The sequence below is a fragment of the Idiotropiscis lumnitzeri genome, chromosome 3, assembly GCF_059441095.1.
Source record: "Idiotropiscis lumnitzeri isolate Australia: NSW breed Sydney's pygmy pipehorse chromosome 3, RoL_Ilum_1.0, whole genome shotgun sequence".
NCBI lineage: Eukaryota > Metazoa > Chordata > Actinopteri > Syngnathiformes > Syngnathidae > Idiotropiscis > Idiotropiscis lumnitzeri.
The window spans coordinates 30,422,019-30,436,606 of record NC_142393.1 but is presented as its reverse complement, the minus strand read 5'-3'; the positions used below and the strand labels follow the sequence as shown (position 1 = coordinate 30,436,606).

Sequence of the window (14,588 nt, the reverse complement as noted above, 5' to 3'; positions counted from 1 at the left end):
GAACAAGACCCCAAGGTAGTTGGATTTCCACCATTTCGGTGCAGGTTCTCTCTTCTGGACCTGCAGATGGCACAGAACCCTTTACCGACTGAGGACCATGGCTTCAGATTTGGAGGTGTTTATCATCCCAGTCGCTTCACATTCTGCTGCGAACCGGTCCAGCGAGAATTGGAGATGGTGGCTTGATATATCCAAGCAGAGGCTCAATGCTGCCAGCGCTGTCAAATGTTCGGATGGAGTAGAGCAGGTCTTGCCAAGGAAAAGTGCCACGGCAGTTGATTGACAGGTTACGTAGGTTAGGTCTATTTAAAAGATGTGCCATGATTATAAAGGCGAGAAAGGCTAAACAAACAGCAAGATTGATAATACTGCATGCAAAGGTAGCGTTTCCTATACTCAACACAACAGTAACTACAAAGTATTTGCAAATCATGTACTTCTATTTAATTGAAGAAACTACAAAGACAATATACTTAATGGTCATACTGCTAAACTTAACTGCATTTAGCAAATAATAATGAACTGAAGTCCATGGCTGCAACATGTTCCAGATAACATGGGACAGGTGGCAAAAAAATTAAGGAATGTTCAACACCTGCTTGGACAATCCCACAGGTGAAGAGGCTAATTGGGAACAGTTGGAGCCATGATTGGGTATGAAAGGAGCTTCCCTGAATTTCTTAGTCATTCATAAAATAAGATGGGGCAAGGTTCACCTCTTTGAGAACAACTTCATGAGAAAATAGTAAACAGTTTAGGGACAATCTTCAATGTACAAATGCAAGGAATTTAGGGAGTTCATTATCTACGGCCCATATCAAAAGGTTCAGACATCTCTGGGCCTGAGCTCATCTAAGATGGACTGATGCAATTTGGAAAAGTGTTCTGGGGTTTGACGAGTCCCCATTTCAAATTTCAAGTCACAATCCAGTAAATGTCATGTCTCAGAATGTTTGCGTGTTGGTATGAGGCTGCGGTTGGAGGGTGATGAGGGCAACTGAAAAACTATAAAGCTACCAAATCTACTTTACATGACCAGATGAAGTTACCTCTGCAGCATGGTGCACAAGTGGTTGTGCCTTCCTCAACTTTCGTGGGCTTTGAGTTCCAATGGTGGATGCCCAGGCTTCCAGCATTCCAAAACCATGCATATTAAACAACCATAAGACAGAAAAGACCAGAGAAATACATACAAATATATACATTTCTTTTTTTTTTGGTCTAATGGAATGTTTTTTAACATCTGTTATTGGAGTAATCCTAAAGTAAGTAAAGTTCCATGACTTTAATGTTATGGCACTTGGATTACATTATTGGCGACATTTTAACAGGTAACTAGTAACTATGCTAACTGTTAACCACAACCTCAGATACCAAAAAATTTGGGGCCATGAAAAATTTGAAATTGTTATATCAGGTTGGGTTCGGATAAGAGCGGTTGGAGCCATGCATCAATTGGCCTTCTCTTAAATCGTCTGGTTCTCTTGCCTGGCAGCTCAATCCTCCTCATTTTTCAAATTCTACCGATATACTCACTATCCTCTCCATGTGTCAAAACTATCAAAATCCACTCTGTCAAATTTGATTTAAGAATATTAACACTTGAACAAGGAGGTCACCAAAAAGTTCCTGAACAGTAAACATTTTAATGAGATAAAGAGAAGCTGAGAAACAACCAAATGCAATTCTCATGGGATTACCTCATCTTGAGGTCACAGGAGTTAAAGGCTAAGATGAGAAAATGTTGCAATTTAGAGTCTAAAATTTATCATACGTACATTATTTCTTAGCTAATCTACATTAAATTGGTATGTTGTTGTTTGGATAGCTGTACACCATCTCAGCATTCACACTTCATTCAGAGAACATTTCAATTTTAAACATCAGAACTTAAAATTTGATTTTATTGAATTTGGTGATTAAAAAAAATGACTGGGAAAGAACTTAAAAATATTCAACTTAGAGGTTCTGAGATTTTCTCCTCCTGAGGCTGTAACGTGGCTGGACCTGGTCAACCTGCTTGTCTTCAACAAGGATGCTGTAAACCAGAGCGGAGGAGGAAGAAAAGGCGGAACGCCGGCGAGGATGTCGGCTTGGAGTCACTGAGGCATCATGGGTAACGACAGGCTGCACTGAGCTCTTTGTCACCGTTGCGACAGGTGTACCACTGAGATGACGATCAGAGCTCCAATCTGCGCGTCACATGCACACACACAAAATATTCGCTCTGCACGCTGCCAAAAGTGGAGATTTCTTAACTAACCAATGATTGACATGCATGAGAGGTCGGGGGCATCTGCGCTTGGAGACACCGTGTGTCTCCCTTCTGCAAGTTTGTTTTTCTTCTTTAGTGTCTCTCTTTGTCTTCCCTGAAAAAAAAAACAGCCATGATTCCTTTTGTTTTTTTTTGTTTACACTTTGAACGCCTCACCTTGACCTCAAGTTGAGGGTCTTTGGCCTTCTTCCATTGCCCAAAACCTTCTGTAGACACAAGAACTTCACTTTCTGGATATGTCGCTCACAAAAGAACGAACATGACCAGTTAGTGAACTAGCATGCTTACAAACAACAAGCAAATTTAACACCAGAGAACTCTTAGAGCAAGCACAAACCTACCCCATGGTAAGAGGGTGCAAAAACCCCGTCAGAAATCTGGGTAGCCCCAGCACAGACCCTCCAGTATTATAGTTTAATTTTAAAATATTTTGTATTCATTAATATTACAAGTAGCCATTCTGTTCCAGTCTAATTCCTAATTCCATGTTTGTGCTGCCCCTGTACCCTAATGTGTTTGGAAGGGGAGGGGGCGGGGCCAGTGTGTCATTTATGAGTTGGGTCAAAAATGTTGCCATTGCCCTGTGGTCATTTGCTCAAATTCAGTTAAAAGTACATTTACATCGAGCATGCTTGTGCTGTTAACTGTTGTTTCACTGTAAACATAAGAACATCAGAATAAAGTTGTGTCATGAAAATCTTACTTTCTCAAATCATGTCCAAAGGATATTTAATAGCACACTACAAAGAAACGATATTTAATGTCCAAACCAATAAACCTGAATGTTTTTAGCTAATGATGAATTTAAAATTTTTGGGCCGTTAACCACTGTTACGTCAGCTTTTCTTTGAACAACATTCAATAAACGTTTGGGAAGTGAAAACACTAATTGTTGAAACTTAGCAGGTGGAATTCTTCCCCATTCATGCTTGATGTACAGATTCACCCACACTCTTTTACGACAAAGCTACGCTGGTCTGGTCTTTCACTTGGATAGCGCTTTTCCACCTTATTGACTTTTTTTTTTTTTTACTTTTCAACCTTTTACTGAGTTCACTACAGTAACACATGGCATTGTCTTGCTGAAATAAGCAGGGGCGTCCATGAAAAATGGCAGCATATGTTTCTCCAAAAACTGTATGTACCTTTCAGCATTAATGGTGCCTTCACAGCTGTGTAAGTTACCCACGCCATTACTACTAACATACCATCACAGATAATAGCTTTTGTACTTCGCCTCCATAACGGTCCGGATGGCTCTTTTCTTCTTTGGCCTGGAGGACACGACGTCTACAATTTCCCAAAACAATTTGTAATGTGGACTTGTCAGACGACAGCACACTTCCAATTGCCGGAGCCTATTTCAGCTGACTTTGGGTGAAAGGCTGACTACACCCTGAACTGTACATGGCAAAATACAAAGTATGTAGCTATAGATTTTTGTGCGGCCAAGGCTTTTGGAATGGTTTGGAGATTTGTTTTAACTTTGGAAAAACTAAGAAAAAGCCTGACAAAACAAAGAATCGCAGACCTAGAACTTTGCTTGTAAGCAGAATTTCATCGTACCCACAACTTGTATCACAATAATAAAAAAAATCGGATTAATAGAGTCCTTTTCTTGACACTCAAAGACACTTCACAGTGGATACATTATTCATGCGCTCCCACATTCCCACTCTGGTGGTGGTCCTCAGACTGACCTGCTCGCTGCAGCGCCTCCTGCAGGCGACATTGTGTAACTTGAAGCTGCTGCAAGACGAGAAGACTCTGCTGGCTGGGGTCTGTGTAGTATGCACACACCCAGAGCAGAAGGAACACTGCGACGAACATCATGCCCCTCCTCAACATGGCCACATATACACTGACCATCTCCTGCACATGGAAATCGCTTGTTACACAAACACGCACACACATCAGGGGACACACTCACCATGTGTTTGTGTTCGGGATGATCAGAAGTCACATATTGGTAGATCTTCCTCTCCAAATAGAAGGTCATACACACCAGACCCATCAATGGCAATCTGCAACCATGTCAAACAGCATATGTTGGTGATGTGACTGTAGAGAAACACTCCTGCTGCAGGTTTGAGATGCTACCTGGCCCTGGAGGAGCGCTGGGTGGAGGTGAGAAGGAAGGAGGCACAGAGGGCGGCAGCACTATACAGACAAGAAGTGACACTGTGCGCCTCCATCATCAGGAAGTTCTGCATGAAGGAAACTCTGTTGAAGAGTTCTGAGAGCGCCACCTGCTGCTCCTTAGAGACACTGCTCAGCTCGGAGAACATCGACCGAAGACCTGTGGTATCGTGACAATGAGGAGTGTAAAACATATACTTGAAAAAAGCCTTTAGAGGTCAGATGTCTGACTTCAAATGGGTGTCTTGAAGTTCAACATTTTCCAAACCAATATAAAAGTAACTGCGGTAGATGTGTGACGCAGCCCTTTGGGGCCCAAGCCAGTGCTAATCATAAGCCAGCCTCAACCAGGAAAAATGCAGTGGGTTTGCCATCCTCGAGAAGGACATCCAGCATCAAACTTTTATAAACAATCATGAGCGTTCATTCATCAAAAATGTCATAACCGGGCCCAGGTTCACAACGACCACTATTTCAGCTAGTGTGGGTTGAAGAAGGAAAGGACAAAAATCTGTCCATAGGCAGAAAGTGAAGAAGAAAACAAGAAGACAATGTGAGCCAGGGTTATCCTGAAGAGCTTTTCCGGTGTTTCTTTGTTCATCAGATTCAGTGATGGGGCTCAAGTTTGTAATGTAATGGATGTCATTTTGAATAATATTGATTACACCCAACAGGACGTGTGAACTAGAAGAGAAAGACATTCGCCAGAAGCCAGTTCAGAGGATCCCAGGCAGAGAGAGAACGGTTATTTAAGCAGATTTCAATGTACATGTTGTTGAGTGTAAAAGGTGAGAAAGACATGACGGGCAGAGTTGGAATCCAGGACAAGAACCGAGAGGAGCAGAGCGTGGTACACTCTGTCAAAGGATGCTGATGGCTGTTAGGAACACTTTCATCCAGAAGATGCAGAAACATTTAGTGACCGACAAGAGCGCGAAGGTGAATTGCATTTTATCCAGATGATGTCATCTGGAGGAGATTACAGCCCGTAGTAGTAGTTATGGGAGAGTGTAGCTAGACAGGACAAAATTGTGTTTTTTTTTTTAAAATGACTGCGGTGCTGGTGAGGAAGATGAAGACATTTGCAGAGCAGAGAACTATGGTGTGGGATCTGAGAAAGAAAGAGTGTTTTGCGGCCTTCAAAGAGGAAGTGAGAGAGCCTCTTCGTTTGTCAGAGGATGTTCCAGAAGGCTGGCGCACGACAGGCCAAGGTGATCCGAACACAGACAGGGGAGCTCTTATTGTCTCTTCTGGTAGAAAAGGTGAGTTGCAGAATTTGTGGTGGGACCAGCGCATGTAGGAGAGCATAGACTTGCAGACGATGACGTCATGCATCTTACATTGCACTGCGCTAAATGTAAACAATGCCATTTTGACAGGATAGACAACATTTTCCCCAATCCGAGAACAGAATGGTCATAGCATATTGTCGTCAGAGAGGAATATTTGGATGGCACATTTCCCAGTGTCGGACACATCTGCGTGGGGAGTGCACGTGTGGAAGCCATCGTACGAGCGGAAGTTGTTGCAAAGCTGTTTGTCGCTAATGGCGTGCTAGCAACAAACCAAAGGGAGTTTGTCAATTTAGGCGACACATGTGAGATTAACGACATTAGCGCTAAAACACAATGAGGCTAGTACAACAAGACGTAGATGGATTTCAAATGGGACCAAAGAGAAAAAACATCCAGGATGCCATGGGCGAGGGTACGGCACAGAATTGTGGAGGTTAAACTAAGTTGTTTTCAACTAAAACAGAAAACATTTCCTTGGATTTATGCGCCGATGTAGGTTACACTTCGATACGTCTGAATGTGAAATAGGCATACATGTCTCTGAAAACGTATGATGAAGATAAAGCACAACATACTGTATCCATTAACCGTTACCATTTTGATCAAATAAAAATGTTTCATTTGTTGAACTACAAAGCTGGAAACAAGCAGTTTCGCATCGCAGTTTGCCAGGTAAAAATAGAATTGTACGCCTCATCAAAACACATTAAATAGCTAAACTGAATATCAACCACTGAAACGGTCCCAAAAAAGCTCTGTTGGGCTGGACACACGCACATTGTAGTTGGAATAAGAGTTAAATTTGGTCCTACTGCACCAGCTCGTTAGCAATGAGCATCCGCTGGCTAATAATGTAGCTAAACACAATGCAGAGTCGCCTCTCAGTCAGTAAACATCACCTGTGTGGCAGCCAGTAAGATACACTTTGGACAAGTATTGTTCTCATAAAGAGATGACGAAAAAACACAGAGAGGCCATGCTAATTTTGCTAAACTAACCTTCAATTGACTCTTTTTTCTTGATAATTGACGTTTGCTAAAAGGCCATACAAAACTACCAGAAATACATTCTGCTAAGTTTAAAGTAAAATGCATATTCGTGTTTGAAATAGCCCCATTTGAAGGAAAAAAAAATAGACAAGAAAATACGGGTTGCAAAGTGATTTTAAGAAAAAGAAAAGAAAACCAAATTTGTTTACAGGTTCCAGTAATTGTGTTGGACAGATGAAAAACATTGATGAATGAAGAAAAGAGAAGAAAGCGTACAAAAGGTGATTGGTTTGGCCCAGGAAGTTATAATGGAAAGGACGTTGTTCCTAATGAGGATCTGTGGAGCTACCAGTGGAATTCTAGAGGGTGAGAAGACTGTGTTGGTTACAATATTTCAAGAACAAGGCATAAATGCAGAGCAGCAAGAACCATAGAGCAAAAAAGATCATGAACCATTCAATAAAGTTATGGAAAAGACCAGGGGGCAATTTAGATAGAGAGGAGATTGGTAGAGTAAGAGAACACATTAGGGCAGTTAGTGTCGAGAGGAAGATGCAGAAAATAGTGTGTGCGAAGTCTTGCCCTGGGTAGAGTCTCTCAGGGTGACTCGAAGCTCCTCCCCACTGTCCAGGATCTCCTGTTGCGCCTGCAAGGCAACGATCTGGGCCTCCTTTAGCTCCTCTGCCATCTGCTTAGTGGACTCAAGCTGCTCTACCACGCCTGCGGAACTCTCCGTCAGCCTTACGCACGCACACGCACACGCGCACACACTTCAGCGTCTCAACGAGCTCCATCACTCATATCATAGAACTTGATGAGGCCGTGAATATAATTGGAAAAAAAAGGTTTATTTCTTGAGGCTTCATGTGCATTGTGCACACAGACACCCCGCCCCGCCCACCCCTACTTGTCAATAGTAATGGTGAATGAAGCTTCTTGTGAAGCATTGAGGCTTTCCATGCTTTGGCTCATTTGGACATAAAGTATATCGACATGCAAAGAAGAGGTTTTCTTGCGCAAAGTTTTGATTAGGATTGAACTAATTATGGCATGAAATTGACATGGAAAGGGTGGAGGAAAATGCAGTAATTGAGTTTGTATTGTTGTGGATAAAAAATGTACTCACAAAAAGTTTTATCTCGTTTATTTTTATTCAAAAACGTTTTTTTTGCAACTGCGGCTCAGTCTGTTTTTTTTGTCATACTCCTCCATACATACCTATCTGGTAGGGAGAATATTGGTTGGGTTCAAAGCAGCAAAAAGTTGACTGAACGCCCGGTCCTCAACAATATAGAAGGGCAGGGAATCTTTGAATAATTAGAAAATTAAATATTGAATCAAACATTGTGCTGGAAAGACAAACACCGATTAATTATAGTAGCTCCTGTGAGAATCGAACCAGCATTTCTGTGAATGCCGGAAAAAGGCCTAGCCCACTGTACCATCATTAGTTATTATTATATAGTTTATTTTTACTAGATTATAAAAGTAACTAAGTACTAGATTACAAAGTAACTAAGTACTTTTACTCGATTACAGAAATAACTAAGTACTTTGACTCGATTACAAAAGTAACTAAGTACTTTGACTCGATTACAAAAGTAACTAAGTACTTTTACTCAATAACAAGTAACTAAGTATTTTTACTAGATTACAAGTAACTAAGTACTTTCATTCGATTACAGACAGGTAGTTGCAAATCCAAATAAATCTACAAAACTGGTAAAACTGTTTTGTTTGTTTTTGTAATGACAATTACAAAAGTAATTTACTTGATTACAAGTCACTAAGTACTTTTATTCGATTACAAGTAACTAAGATTTTTACTAGATTACAAATGTAACTAATTTACTTGATTTACTTAACTAATTACTTGGTGGAATTACTAGATTTCAAAAGTAACTAAATTACTTGAACACTGGATTACTTTATTACCTTCACTCGATTACAAAAGTAACTAAGTACTTTTACTTGATTACAAAGTAACTAAGTATTTTTACTCAATTACAAAAGTAACTAGTTACCTCGCGGGTTTCGAGGCTTTGAACGTCATCACCTACGTCACTGGAGCGTTTTCTTGGTGCACGCTTCAAAAACTCGCTCCCAGTTTACTCGGTACACGCATGTGAGTCTCGACACAGAGGACACATCACTACTTGTCAAACTCGCAGCCACGTATGATGTGTAACGTGTTGTGTTTTACGTTAGTCAAAATATTTATCCATCCGCTTCTCCTCACAAGGGTCGCGGGCGTGCTGGAGCCTATCCCAGCTATACTCGGGCAGTATGCGCGGGACACCCTGAACTGGATGCCAGCCAATCGAAGCGTACACAAAGTCGAACAGCTACTCGCGCTCACAATCACACCTAGGGACAATTTAGAATGCTCAAGCAATCTACCATGCATGTTTTTGGAATGTGGGAGCAGTGGCGGAGCCAGAGGGGGGCCCGGGGTAGCACTGGACCCCCCTGAAATCTGATTGGACCCCCCAGGTGCCACCCCAGGTGATTGGCATATCGCGGCACCGAGTGCTAAGTCCCTCCTCTACAGTAGGTGGCGCTATGTACCACAAAGCGTTGCAATCCAATTCAGTAGGAGAAGAAGAATCACCACTGATTAACTTTATCTCTGACGGCAGCTCGATATTAACGTCTACATTTAAGTCGCCATTTATGTACATATTTCTCCAATGATAAATGAAACGTAACGTGAAGACGGTAGTTGCTCATTAGCCTGCTGTCAACTGGCTTAAAAGTCTGAATATTAAACTTTGTTCTACGGTGGGTTTATTAGCCCTGGCATTTTTAGGCTTGAAGTAATGATTTACTAACATTGTGTGATTATAAGTGATGCATGGAGTAACGTGAACAAGGCTTCTTTTTTCATAGGGTCAGTTGATAATGAAAAGGCAGGGGGAGAAGATTTCTAACCTTTTTTTTAAAGAGAACCAAGTCAGCAAAAGATGAGGCAGGCAAACCACCAGAATTCAGGTCTGCTCGCAGTTCCCATCTTGGGACGAGTAAGAGGAGAGAGAATGTGATGGACACAGCCCATCACCAGGTCCGAGCAAAGAAGCAGTCACATGCACTCTTCACTCGTCATTTCAAGTTACTGTCTTCCTACGCAAGTATGGAATTTGATTTTCTATATTTCCAAATCTGTAGTAATATGAAAAATGGAAACAACTGTTTGGAAATATATTTATCTTTATAGTTATCTGGGTTATTGTAAGATATTTGGATTCATTACTTTGCAAACATCACTTATCGAAAATCTCCTGGATATAATTTACTGAGATGCTAAATACATTATTCAATACATACAAATTCTGAATAATTATAAATGATTTGCATGACGAATTGCATAATCTCTTCACATGATACACATCTTATTGCTCAAATGTCACAAAAATATTTATGTTTTTAATACTGAGAAGTCTGGGAATTAGGGTCTGGAACTTTTAAATGTATAGGAACCCTTATTTATTTTTTTTTGGGGGGGGGGGGGGGGTATTTTGAAGTGTTGGTTACAATGTGTGTGTGTGTGTTTTTTTTTTTTTACCTGTGGTTGTGGTGGTGGTTTAATTTGCTTACACTATTATTTTTTTATACAAAGGAGTTCCATTGCGGAAGGTCACAGAACCCAAAGGTGGCAGCTCCCTTCCTGTTACTAGTCCGGAAAGAGCACACATAATACAGCTCAGCCCATCATCACTAGGTCAGTGCATAGACAGAAACGGTTGCAGGCTCAGTTCAGTAATTAAGTTTAGTTTTAGATATTTTGAATTTGAAGTGTTGCTTCCTGATTAGTGTTTTTATTTAAAGGTGGTTGCATTTTTATTTTGATTACACAGTACAATGTAGTTCCGTCGAAGGAGGATACGGAGGCCTCTGAGGATAAGGTTATCGATGAGCAACAAGAGCCAGACCCAGAGCCAGCTGTCCCCAGTACAAATTCCGCTCAGCCGAGAGGCCCCGGTGGGAGGTCGACTTACCTGGAATTTGCTAGTTAGTTACAGTTATTGTCTATCTCCTGAATCCTTAACTATGAATGTGTTGGTGCATTTTCAACATTTTTGTAAAAATAAGTTATTACTAATGCATTATTGAAAAATTGGTACCAAATTGTTTTCAATTTTCAGCATTGTTAATAAACTGAAATTCATCCATAAATCTCATCTCTCATGTGCTTAGTATGGACATTTAAACATATGACACTCCGATTGAAATTGATAACTCGAGAAACAAATTTATTGTTATAGTCTGTGGACCCCCTGAAATAGCCTTGGCCACCCCCTGGCCCCCAAGGATAAAAGTCTAGCTCCGCCACTGTATGGGCAAAAACTCACTCAGGCACCTGGAGAACATGCAAAGTCCACGCAGGAAGGCCGGAGCCAGGATTCAAACGTACTGTGATGCGTAGATGCTAATCAGACTACCACTGTGCCGACCCATTCTCAAAATATATGCATGTTTAATTAGATACAATGGAAAATGTTCTAAAACATCTATTGTTATTTGAATGATCCACTTCATAAACTGCAATCATGCAGCATCTACAATAATACATGAAATCCCACATCAAATTTACAATAGTTTATATTTGTGTTCACTCTTGCTCCTAGATATTTATTTTCATTATGGCAGGTCACCAACAAGGATCTAATTTTACACTACACTGACTTAAAAGCCCATACTGTAAAAACTATTAATGAAGAAACACTTAAATTGGGGACTAGAGATTGTCAACTGGTTGAGATTTAAAGCCCAATAAATATTATTGTTAATAAAGTACTCGTCTATCCTGTTCTAAAATGAACCTAAGAAAAATTTTGAATAATTTGACCCATTTGAAGTTTATTAAAGTATCTTAAATACTTTTAATGACATTCAAGAAAAAATAATTGGATTACATTTTGGGTATTTGGGATATTTGTAAATATAACAAATTACCTATTGAAAGTAATTTCCTCAACACAGCCCAATCGAGTCACAATACAATACAACTTTATTTATATCACATGCCTCAAACCATCCTTCATAAATTGACACAATTCGTCCCATTATTCCCAGTCAGTCACGGGTCTGATCGTTAGCACTCCGCCGCCCCCTTACCTGTGCATGGTGTTCTCAGCTCGGTTGTGCCAGGCTTCAGACTGGAGGAAGTGACAAATGGCGTGGGCGTGTGTGAAGAACTCGGTGTAAGTATTGAAGGCCACAGTGTCCATCGATGCTGTGCACCTGCTGACCCCTGAGCCCTCAGGGCATGCTGGGAAATTCCTGCCTGAGCTGAGACACATACAGTTAAGAACTGACTTTATTGACCAGCAACGTCATGCCCACTTTGATTATTATCAAAAACACCGGATGAACGTCATTGGAAATTGGTTAATTTCAATATAATCCAACTTTATTTGTATAGCGCATTTCATAACAGTTGCAACTGTAACAAAGCGCTTGACAGAGTGCATTAAAAGTTAAAACGCTGACATGCAGATAGATTTTGTCTTTCTAAATACATTTAATCTATGTTCAAAGTCTGTTATCAGCTTTTTCGTACTAGGAACTCTACTCACAAATAGCATTTTCCAAATTTTTCATTCTGTTGTTCTGAACTAATCCGGAGACGTTAACGATCCCCAGCCCCTTTATTTTTAACAACGTTAAAGTGTTGTGTTCGGCGATTCTCTTCTGTCACTGCGGTTTTCATTCCTCAACAAGCTAGCAGCAGGTGCGACGGCTCGCATTCTCCCCCTGTAACTCACACTCACAGCCAAGTACCGTAGCTCCACCTCGACCATGACTTACAACAAGCTGCCATTATACACCAATTAAATTTTGTTTGTTTTTTAAATTTCAATAAATACGCTAAAGACACATAACATATAGCTCCAGGTAATTAGTAATTTATGTTATGGCTTGTAAGTTTGAGCAGCTGACAGCTGTACTGCAGGGATGATCAAATCTTATTTTTATTTCTACTGCATGTAATATTTTTGTTTTTCATGTTTATATGTAGGTCTACGTAAAAAATGTATACTTTGGTGTACTGCAAGATGTTTGGTCAGGAGGCACACAATGGCAGATAATACTGTCATCTGGATCATTTTCTTGAAGAGGAATGGAGGGTAGAATTTACACACAGAAATAAACACATTTATGATGTAGGCCAGGAGAAAATGAGCTTTCCTTCTTGACTGACAAACAGCGGCCACCGGTTTGAGGATAAGTGCTGAAAACATGTAAGGACTGAGAACAATTAGGAAATGAATTGTTGAGTGGGAACATTAAACTATATAATTTCATTTGTCGAGATTTATTGATTACTTTACAGAACAGCGCCGTCGAGTCCTCGCTCACTCTCCAACTAGTTGGCCAAGCATCTCCCAAAGTTAAGCGGATAAAAGGGCACAATGTTGCTCAATGGACCGCCCAGCCCATATAAAACAACATAGACCACTGGCTGGATATACGTTGGTTGTGTTGCGCATGCTGACTTGAAGGGAATGGAAGCTGACAGTTTTGTTTCCTCTCTTTACAGCAAACACCGGTCATGTGGAAGGGTTTGAAAAACTTTATGAAGTTTGTGAATGTAATTTCCTTCACAGGATTAAGTATCTGATCTAGGGGTCTCAAAATGCTTTCCTGCATGTTTTAGAGGTTTCCTCCTCCAATACAACAGATTCAAATGATGGGGATCATTATCCCATCTCTGCAGAAGTTGCTGATGAGCTGATCATTCAAATCTGGGGTGTTACAGGTGGGAAGTTCCTCAAACATTCAGTGAAGCGGCCCTAGATAGCCGGTGCTTGAGACCCCTGATCTAATGCATCCATCTAACGCCACGGGATGGTGCAAAAGTGGCTAGAATATCGGCCTCACCGGTCTTGCACTCTGGATTTGAATTGAGGGCGCAGGCTTCCTCACATATTTCAAATCTATGCACGATAAACATGATCCATAATACAGGAAACACCAAATATCGTATTGTTTTGTGTGTACGTGTGTCTTTTTCAACATATTTGGTATTGGGTTAATCTAAAAGTAATCAAGTTATATTCATTTAATATTCTGGTACTTGTGTTACATTACTAACTACATTCTTTATCAGGTAACAAGTAACAATCGGAATATTTCTAAAGTAACCCTTGCGACACCGGTGATCACGTGAACAAACGTCATCTAAAAGGACAAGCTGCAGCTCATTTCAGATGCCTGATTAAAATACAATAACATCGGTGAATGGAGAGAACAGAATAATGAAACGTGTGGACTCGCAGTGAGGTGAAGTTGCTATCACTTTTGAAAGGAAAATCACCTTATCACGTACTCACCTGCTCAGGTGACAGTGGGTGAATTTGAGTGCCAAGAGACCTTGCGACTCTGACGTCATCTCAGTGCAGTGTGAGTCCAGCTGCTCCAGCGCACCTGCCCAACACTCGCCATAGTTGGAATTTGTTGCGAGGCTGCGGATGCGCCGCAGCTCCAGGTGACCCCGCTGTAAGTCCGGTATAGATCCACAAAGTTGTAGCAAAGACAAGACAAGCAATAACACGTCAACCGGAAAAGCCATGTGTGCCACCAGCTTCCTTTGCTAACAGCTCAACCAATCACAGAGCTCCATTTTAACCCTGGCAATTGCCACATAGATTTAGTGAACGTGCTCCCCGTTGATTTTGAAATGGCTTTAATTTGGTCTCGGAAGAACACACCTGTACCTGTATTGATAAATTAGTAGCACGTATCATTATTATGGGCGATTATAAAACACAAACCTAATGAACATCATGTATAAAAAAATAAAACTTTCAGCGAACGGGTGGCACTGGTGCAAATTTCATTCCCACCTGCCTCTTCTCTTCACAACAAATAAATCTGATTTATCTTATA

At 40.8% G+C, this 14,588-nt stretch overlaps 1 protein-coding gene across 1 annotated transcript; it reads right to left on the bottom strand.

Moving 5' to 3' along the window:
• Positions 1-1,886: 1,886 nt before the first annotated feature.
• LOC148340861 (uncharacterized) lies at positions 1,887-14,305 on the bottom strand. The gene is made up of 9 exons (XM_088291283.1): positions 14,033-14,305; positions 11,814-11,987; positions 7,281-7,438; positions 4,376-4,574; positions 4,206-4,299; positions 3,976-4,147; positions 2,432-2,481; positions 2,264-2,369; positions 1,887-2,192 (listed from the first exon to the last, which is right to left on the bottom strand). Exons 1-9 carry the CDS (start codon positions 14,269-14,271, stop codon positions 1,960-1,962), a joined length of 1,425 nt encoding a protein of 474 aa, XP_088147409.1. The 5' UTR covers positions 14,272-14,305; the 3' UTR covers positions 1,887-1,959.
• Positions 14,306-14,588: the final 283 nt, after the last annotated feature.